This window comes from Haemaphysalis longicornis, unplaced genomic scaffold (genome assembly GCF_048455015.1).
Source record: "Haemaphysalis longicornis isolate Haplotype H1 unplaced genomic scaffold, Haemaphysalis longicornis Haplotype H1 scaffold_7, whole genome shotgun sequence".
In the NCBI taxonomy this organism is placed as follows: Eukaryota; Metazoa; Arthropoda; class Arachnida; order Ixodida; family Ixodidae; genus Haemaphysalis; species Haemaphysalis longicornis.
Window position 1 is genome coordinate 18821874 of NW_027526422.1, and position 9871 is coordinate 18831744.

A 9871-nucleotide genomic window follows, 5' to 3' on the forward strand; every position below is an offset into this window, starting at 1 on the left:
GAGACAAAACTTTTCGCAAGCCTGTTTTTAAATTCCTGCTGTCAAGACGTGTGTGAAATAATAATAAAAAAAGATCGCCATAACGGACCTCCCGTTTTTTGCAAACGGTAAATTTATCAGAGGACGAACCATTGGAGCTTACGAGCGTCAAGAGGTGCGTTAAAAAATTACAAGCCCCGTCTGCTCATGCAAAGGGTCCAAATTCAGCAGTGTGCTCTGGGCCAGAGACCGCTCGCACTCCGCCACACAAGCGTCACCATTTGCCGAGAACGCATAAAACTAGCGACACGGAAATTCGCACTTCCCTAGCCCCAGGATCTGGCACGTCCGCGGACGCGGTGACGTCGTGCGCTTCCGCCGTTTGGGAATTTCACCCGCCTTTGAATACAGAACCCCAGCTTTACGAGGAGAAAAAAAATAAAAAAATAAAAACGCGCGCCTTTCTAGGGGGAAATTTCAGTGGATAGTTTTCGCCTGAACTTGGCTCTGCAGAGTTTCCACATTTTGGAGAGGAACTCTCGGAATGTTAATTCCGTAAGGGATTTCGTATTGGAGTTTACCCTGGAAGATTCTGGAAAGGAGCACACCGAGGAATAATTAGTCTTGACAAAATGCTTGATTTATTGGCCGTCTCCGTGTTGAAGGCGAGGGTAGAGCGAGCATCTCCTTACGTGCGCTTGCTTAGTCCCGATGAGCGCGTTTCTATGCCAGACAAAGCCATTTACTGAGCACATGTTCGGTCAGGTATCGACGTCGTACTCGCATAAAAATTACGCTGAGGTTTTCCCTCCTCATGGTTACGTTTTTATCTAAGTTGCTCCGTGTATGCGCTATATTGTTGCCAAGTGTGGATCCGGTTATATTTTCTGCGAAAATTATAACGCGTGCCCCTTTCGGAATTCAGTCGCCTTACAACACAATCCGCGACAAACGGCGCCGATTTATTTCCGGCACTAGCATTAGGATCGAAAACCAATGATTCCAAAGGGGGAGATAAACTACTAAGCGAAACTCCTGAATTAAAAAAAAAAACAAAATAACTTAAAAAATATGAAACAGCAATGGAAGATTTGAAGCAGGGCACGGTTACAGAGCTGCAGCCTTCATGTCCGAACGTCCTGTGACTTGCTTTGAGATACGCGCTTTAGAACGCGATTTACAGATAGCTGGATTACGGTCCCAGCAACCCGTAACTTGAAAGTGAAAGTTCAGAGTGCGCACGATGAATCCTACTCGTTTTCAGAGTTTCATTGTGAAAATACCGCATATCGGAAACAGGTTGAATTCGGCACGCTTACTGTGGAGCAGTTTTAGAGGCCAATGTGTTGCAATTCTTTTGCGGTGGGAATATGCAGATTACAACCTGTAAGGGCGTGTGTTTGCAGCAGATATTTACCTATTAAGGAAAATGTGAAACGTGACACCACTGCAGAGTTGTGTCAGCGGCAAAATGTAGTATAATTTGTGTTAAGGTTTACGGGCAGAGCAGGAAACACGAAAACTGTCTTGGTGCGGATACGCGTACAGAGCATGATGCCGAACGGACCGCAATGCTCTCAGCGATTCGAAAGTTGGCCGCCCCACACAACACTCTGGACTACATCGTCTTCCCAAGGGGACATTGGATGCTGCGCAGAGACGAGTCGCGCATTCTACTAAGCTTCCTTCAGGAGACGGAACTGGCAGAATTGTGGTGAAAGGACCCTAACACTGACTAATTAGGATGAGCCCGGGCGGAGCAATCGCTGGCATATCCAGCCAGGCTAACCCCGCCTGATCCCACACAACGACCACCCCCACCATCACCGCCGCACAGATGGCGCAATTCTCTACAAGTTCCTTAAAACGAGCAATTTTCTGGAATATGCGTACAGCCGTGCACACTCGTGGCAACTTTTTTGTCCGACACCAACAGCTTTACGAGTGTGTAGTCAAGTATTCGAAGGAAGTTCGTCTGGTTAGTTATCATGATGAGGAAGAAGATGCGGTCACTGACCCATTCAAGGTAAAAACAGAGACGTTTCGGAACCCGTACCTTCTTCCTCAGCTAAACGAGTAGTCGCTGAACCCGTGGTGTGCCTATACGTAACGGGGAGAACTTTAACAGTTGTCTACCACGTAGACAATCAGAGTGTTTGCCACGGCTTGGTTTTTATATTTCTTCAAGCAATAGCCCGAAATAAAAATTGTGAGAGCAGAGGTCCGTTTTCCGCATTTTCCTCAGGTGCTGTCTTGAGCGCCGAGGTTATATTCCAAGAGGATGCATACCCAAGTTGTCAACGCTTCCTCATTTTTTTTTTCTGTTTATAGCGGTGTGGAGAGATGACATCACTTCACCTAGTCGCTGCAGACCTAGGGGCCCGGAAACATTGCTGCTGACTACGACACATAGCTGCACTAAGGCTTGACGTTGGGCTACTTGGGTACACATTATCGACACTAAAAAACAGCGCAAGGACGAAGACGTAAGAAGTGACAAACTAGTGCACTGACGAAAAAGTGCAGAACGATTTTTTTATTAGACATTAAATACGCGGAAAAACACAGGACGCCAGCATGCGGCCGCTTAAGGATTAGATATTCCTTCAACTACATCATGGAAGCTTACACCAATGATAAAACAATCAAACTGTAGGTGTTAAGCCTGCTATCCAGCACAAGTCCTGGAAAGGGTCAACGCTAACACGGCAACAAAGCGGTCGCAAGAAGAAAGATCCAAGGGCCGCCTCAACGTCATACCATACGTGCATGGGGTATCACACCTTTTGAAGAATATCGGCGATAAGGCAGGAGTGCGGACAGTTTTTTCAGCACCCAACAAACTGGCGTCGTTGTGCGCAAAGGTAAACAGCAACGAGTGCCCAAGAGCCATATGTGAGATGGAAACCAGTATGTGAAATGTGTGGACAGTGTGGTGTACGAATTAATCCCACTTTCATGCGGACAAGTTTACGTATATGCCAGACTTGCAGATGCATGAATGAGCGCTTAGAAGGACTTGTTGTTGGGAGAGTTGGTGCATTTTCTCAGAAGGGATAAACTGCGCTAAGGAAGACGCTACACAGAGAGAGGTACACAAAGACTGCGCCTGTCTTCGTGTACCTCTCTCTGTGTAGCGTCTTCCTAAGCGCAGTTTACCCCTTCTGAATGAATGAGCGCCTTAGAGAACGTGCTTACACTATGCGCGCAGGAACGGGAAGCAGTCTTGCAGTACATCGCAAGAAATGCAAGCAAAGTGAGTGCCACTCAAAGTTGAAAGAAACGCGCATTTTGAAACACCATCGAGACGCTCGCTCCCGAGAAATATTGGAGGCCTCAGTGATTGGCATTCGGGGAGAACGACGCGCGAGCACACCATCGATTGCACTTTTAGAACAAGAGGTGGCGTATCTCTAGCCAGTTGAATCTGACTTGTACTGGATTCCAGTTTGATTGTTTTATCTTTGATGTAAGCTTCCATTGCATTATTGAAGAGATATCTTATCCTTGAACGGGTGCATGCTGGCGTCCTGCGTTTTTCCGCGTATTTAATGCCTGGTAATAAATCGTTCTTCACTTTTTCGTCAGTGCTCTAGTTTGTCACTTCTAACGTCCTCGTCTCTGCCCTGTTTCTTCGAGTCAACATAGTTGCACCTCAACAGGAAGAATTTCACGGGCTGCAGCCGAAACTTCGATCTCTGCTTTCATTTTTATGTCGAACCGGTCGTTTAAAAAACAAGTAGCTTCCGCAAAAAAGTCATAAAACCAATAAATTCTTAGAAAACACTTACGCCCACCGTATTCGCACGCAGTGCGTTTGCGCGTGAGGCGAATATCCCGCGCTTTGAGACATGATGTGGATGGGAGCACTCGCAGTGTCCCAAAATGGCTTTCCCCCGTTTTGGACCTTAACTTTTTGGAGGCCGTCGCAACCAACTTCTCGTGTGAAGGCCTTAAACCCCGGTTCACTCCAGTAATAGGAAGGTTGTCATGCAGATAAGACGAGCCTCCCCCCGTCCCTTGCCGCTCTCCCTTCTTCCCCGCAGTATAAAGATATAATCGCACCCTTTTCCCTCGTGGTGCTTGGCGTCGTGGCGGCGTTCCTTGTGGTGGTGCTTCTTGTTGCCGTGCTGCACTCCCTCGGCCCCTTCGGCCCCGTGCTGCGGTCTCTTGGCGCTGCTGGTGTGAAGCAGCGCCACCAGCACCACGGCCACCAGAAGGAGCAGGACGTAGACGCGCATCGTGCTCTCGCTCGCTCCTTGCGTCGGGGATCACCGCAGTCACCTGCGCCACAGAACGACGGCTCGGTTAGGGAGACGGCTCGGGAACGTACGAGGACAGCGAAGACCCTCGCACTCACTTCCCAATTGGCTCGTACACCTGTAGGGACGAATAGATTGATGACCGTCACTCCACACATCATTCATCTGATGGACAGATCATGGTCTCTCACGGGGGAGAGAGGGAGAGTGGTGAAAGTGTCACTCAATTGCACTCTTAACTCATCCGCCTTTATCAGGATCGCCCTCCGAAAGGTCGTTACCAACAGAAATGTGACGTAGCCAGTGGCAGAAAAAACTCTAAAGCAGACAGATGACACGAATGGGTGGTTTCGTATGCTGTTTACGGCATTTTTGCCCTGATTTGTTTTCTTTAAGTAGAGACCCCCTTTCATAACTTGCGCGGCAAAAACATGGAGCAAAAAAGAGGTGTTTGAATATTGGAAACTTCGAATACCTCCCGAATAGTGTTTGACATTTTCTTCGGCTCGAAGCGCAGTTTACCGTTCGAAGTATTTGAACTTTTCGAACATTTAGAATTTACGAATAGTGCGGCAACAAACGTTGGCTCTGCCGCAAGGCATGCAAGCCTTCTGACTTCAACGCACGGTTTTTTCAAGCGAAGCTTGCATTGACTGACTTGTGTAGTGCTTGTGCGTGCGTGCGTGCGTGCGTGCGTGCGTGCGTGCGTGCGTGTAGATCGGGTGAAGTGCAGTCAGTGGGTTGGGTGGAGTTTTGCTAGGGTTTGATCAGAACATTGGTTGATGTTGATTGGGCATGGGTTTTTGTTGATTGTGGATGTGTTTGGGTTTGTTTAAGGGTTAATTTAGGGTTTAAAGGTTTTGGTTTGTACTGACTGGTGACGAGCGTCGCGCTTCTCTTTAGAGAAGGGGTTGGTTAGATTTTTGTGGTTGGATTTTTTGCAAGACGCTAAAGCTGTGCAAAAAAAAAGCCATAACAAGCTTTGCTCAAAAAAAGGTATGCCAACTCCGGTGTATGTTAGTGGAAGTGGAACGCTACTCGTGTAAAATTTATAAGCCGAGAAGTTTCTTGTCCATACAGCAGTATCATTGAGGAATGGAGAATTACGACTTGTTGGCTCGCAGTAAAGTCATACCAGCCACTAACCAGCACAGCATGCCTAGCGTCTTATTTATGACCGGGGGGACACCAGTCAAGTGTACACTCCCCGTATTTACAGTATGTTGTGGAATCCACATTCGAATCGAGCAGAATCGGTGTTGCGGAATCGAGCACTAGGACATGAACGCTGTGATATGCTAACCCCTGCCCGGCTTAGTTATCTTTTTTTCTGTAACTATGTTTTAGAATAGAGGTTATATACGTACATATTAACGCAAATATATTTGTATTCAAGAATATTCGATTCATTTATGGGTGAGTGTTTACTATTTGTATTAGAAAATATCCCATTTGACTCGCAATCAGCTATTACTATTCGTATTCGATTCGCAGGCTCAAGTTCGCACAGCTGTACTTCAAGGGGTGGCGTCGCAGCTACGCGTTAAAGTCATTGTCGACGTGAGATGCCACGACCGATGCTTATGATGCACTTATACGTTTGCGCCAGGTTTCCATGGGCGAAATTTATTACGCAGTGGCGGCAGCAGCAGCAGCAGCAGCAGCAGCAGCAGCAGCAGCAGCGAGATGGGAGCCAGCCGATATCCGCATAATGAATCACGCAGCAAGCCCTCGCGGAACACGTACTGGCTAAATTCAATACAAGCCGGGCACGCCTCGCAGCTCGCAGGAGAGGCGACAGGTGCAGCACAGCAGTGCCGTAATGGGAAGAGAAATCGGAGAAGCGAGATGGATTGGTGGTATAAATACGGGGACAAGCAATGGTCAGTGCGAGGTAAGAGCGGTAGAGAGTTGCTACCCGGCAGCGGCCGACATGGTGATTTTGTGCACGCCGTGTGCCTCCGGTGGTCACAAACATCTTCCGCAGCGCATCTTTCTCCTTCGCTCCCCAGAAGAACCGCTTGTCGTTGAAATGCAGCTAAGTGGACGCTTCAAATGGGGACGATCCGCAACACCACTGATCCGAAGGGCACACAGAGCCAGGCGGGGCAAGCCAAAATCTCATTTCTTTCAGTTCAGTGAGAAGCTTCAGGCTGTGCCGCCATTAGTACCACGCCCGTGCAAGCGAGCTGCAGCTCCAGTCGTTGCGTGAATACCCGCCTGTTTTGTCGGTGTACGGAGGTATAGGCGTATGTGGTGTGTAGTGCTTTCCTCGTCAACATGACGCGCTCGCTGCCAGGTATAAGCGTAGACAGAAGCACGGACAGGTGTGCATTACTCGTTTTGGCTCTCACGCATGGAAAGTACTCCGACTTGGATGCAGCTTTTTTTACTTTGGCGATGCCGTTTTCTTTATACTGCTCGTCAAAATGGCTTCGCCTTAAAGCCTATTCAGGAGATACCAGAGAAACAAAATTAGGCTTGCACTTGAAGCCCTTTTGCTCTTTCTTTACTGAGCGACTATTCACGAAATGGCCAACTTTCTGCTAGGACAACGAAAACCCGCGAAGCTCTAGCTCATACAGTTAACTCTGATTTATTCAAACCGGAAGGCATTGTCTCATGCCGTCCGCTGTCTTTCTACATGACTCAGCATGCAATATGCCACGAAATACTTGTCCCCTTGAACCCATATTGATCGGTATTTCTGCGTTGTCAAATATGAATTCAGATTTAACTGGTCGGGTGCAAAGGGCGCGCGAAGAAATGACTTTCCGGCCAATGAAAAGCGACCGGAAACGGTTCAGTATGGCCATCATGGAAAGGCTAAAATAAAATTATCAAACCATGCTCCTCTATTCGTGAACAAGACGCAGTTTTCTCTATGATGGACTTCAAAGAAACAGCGAATGTCGCTTCTTTGTTCCTTTGTTTAATTTATTCGTATTTATTTATTTATTTGCAAAGAGAAAATACCTCTCGAGGAAAACCAGCGCATGGCAACAGAAACAAGAAGAAAATTAGGGGGAAGCTTGGAAAGTTTTTGAAGGTGAAAGCCTTTTTTTATAGTGTCTCAGTTGTTCTGCTGTTGAACTTTGCGGCCTCGCCCGTCACCGCCTGAACAACTCCCCCCCCCCCCCCCCCCCCTTCCTCAACCAGCATCCCGCGAAGCTCACTCGGCACGTTCGCCATCGCCAGAAGCCCCCGTCGGGACCTTCCCGTCTCAAGGCGGCTCGTATTCCACGTGCCGGAGCAGCCTACCATTCTCTAGCGTTGCTGTTTCTCTTTCCCGGCGTCCGCTCTGACATTTTTTAGGAATATGTGTACTTCGCAACAATTTTCTTACCTCACGTGTTCCATGAAACATAGATATCTGAGGCTTTCGTCTTGAAAAGGGGCTTAGACAGACATAGCACTGCACACTGAGGCACAACGTATATAAGGGACCGAAGGAGGTGAGAAATAGGGAAAAGATGGAGCAAGAAAAGGGATCAAGAGAAGGAAAGGAAGAGGCCAGAAGGTAGAAATGTGAACTTTCAAATTCGCAATTTTAGAAACGTGGCCCAGCTTTCTTTCCCGCTCGCATCGAAGCATTTCAGAGGCACTTGGCGTCAAAGGACAAGAAAGAGAGAGAGAGCATAAAATAAAATAAAAGCGGAAGTCGGTAGAGGAGCCCCTTATTATACTTTTACGCGACCTGGCACTCGCAAGGCATGTTTTCTGTGCAACGCAAAGTGCAAAGCCTTTGTTGCCGAGCTGCACCGTTCGTCTGTGCTTTGCTTCACAGGTTTCACCGTGCGCGAGGTCGCTGTAACCCCTACCAGCCGTGAAAAGAAAGGCATCACGGGGGCGAAGAGGCGGTTCCACCATTTCTCTACGCCCGCTGACGACGCCTCAAAATGCCAGGCAGCTTCGCCCTTTCTTTGCCGCGTATTCGTTGCGCGCAAGTTGAAGAATAGTTAAAGCGCAGAGGGGAGAGGTGATGTGAAAAGTCGATGTTGGCTGGCCTGGGGTCGGGACTGGTGTCAGTGAAGCTTATTTACTGGCGAGTTTCCTTGTCGGCGCACGCCGGAGCGCGCAGCTCTTGACGCTCGCGGTGACGAGGGCGGAAGCGATTATGGAGAATTGAGGGGCTCATCTCTTCTCTCGCGGTGCGGCGTGCCGGCGTAAGGGACGCCTCTCCCCCTCTCCACCCCCCCCCCCTACACTCTCTCTCTCACACACACACACTCTGGGGCGAAGAAGGGAGCTGCGCCTGTTGGGGGGAGAGGAAGACTTCCGACGTCGTTAATGGACCGGCGATCGCCAAGGAGCCTGTCATAGTGGTGGCGCGCGGCGGCGCGAGAGATCAAAAGGCCTTTCGCGCACTCTTCCCAAGAGGGCGAGCACAGTGTTTTACTTTGAAGCACTGGGACAATATGTCCGCGAAAAAGTGCTCAGCCACAGGCAAGACAAATGCTATATATATATATATATATATATATATATATATATATATATATATATATATATATATATATATATATATATATATATATATATATATATATATATATATATATATATATCAGAAAATGGGAAATGAGGGGCTCCGTGAAATAACACAGAAAATAAGGGTTGGCAGTCAAGAAAACCTCGGAAAGCAAAGGGGAGGTTGTGGTGGGTCATAGAAACGGATGAAGAATTTTTTAGTCGAAAAGAAAGTGGTGAAAAAATGCCCGCGGGTTCGGATCCCACCCGGCGGGCATTTTTTCACCACTTTCTTTTCGACTAAAAAAATTCTTCATCTCTTTCTATGACCCACCACAACCTCCCCTTTGCTTTCCGAGTTTTTCTTGACTGCCAACCCCTATTTTTTGTCTCTCTCTCTCTCTCTCTCTCTCTCTCTCTCTCTCTCTCTCTCTCTTGATATATATATATATATATATATATATATATATATATATATATATATACATACATACCTGGGTGTTGGCACTTGGGTGCTGACACTTGGAGAACGCTGAACAAAAATTTTATTATTCCCAACAGCTCCTAAAGGCGGACCTTTCTTATTCGGGGGTTATCTTAGAATGGACAGAAAAACGCTTGTACACACTTTGCCTCCGAGGGCTTCCCTTTTTCCTCATTCTCGCCAAGGAGAACTTTCGGAGTCCAAGAGCGGGAAAGTAACAATAACATCTCGTAACTATACTACAGAGGCTACGCAAGGTGACAAGAGGAAAAAAAACTGTGGTTGATTCCTCTGTCATAGGAATCAGTAAAACACGAAAGTGAAATGTGCAGCGAAATCTGCAGCTGAGCATGAGAGAGAGAGAAATAATTATTTATTTGAGAGTTTAGCTCCAACCCAAACAGGAGCTGGCTACTCCAGGCATTGAAGTATACAAAAGGTACAATACTTGCCCTAAGGAACCACAAGGTTAGAATAAGTGCATTGAGACAGCAGCGGCTGAAAGATCGCATGCGCACTCAATAACTACTCTCTCTGTATAGTACACAAGCACACACACACACATATTGCTTGTATTCACTGGCGAGGCGCGCATGCAGGTAACCGTGCGACTGCGCCTTCACTCGTTACGTCGGGCTTCGCGGGATGGCGGTACTTGTCCGTGCTAAGCACATGA

At 47.7% G+C, this 9871-nt stretch overlaps 1 protein-coding gene across 2 annotated transcripts in view; it reads right to left on the reverse strand.

The window, feature by feature from the left end:
• LOC144144652 (uncharacterized) overlaps positions 1-9871 on the reverse strand; it is an 86248-nt gene that overhangs the window by 27509 nt on the left and 48868 nt on the right. For both annotated transcript variants that reach the window (XM_077676179.1, XM_077676178.1), the window contains exon 2: positions 4045-4263. In XM_077676179.1, coding sequence (XP_077532305.1) covers positions 4045-4220 — 176 coding nt within the window. In that variant the 5' untranslated portion in view covers positions 4221-4263. The remainder of the gene's footprint in view (positions 1-4044; positions 4264-9871) is intronic.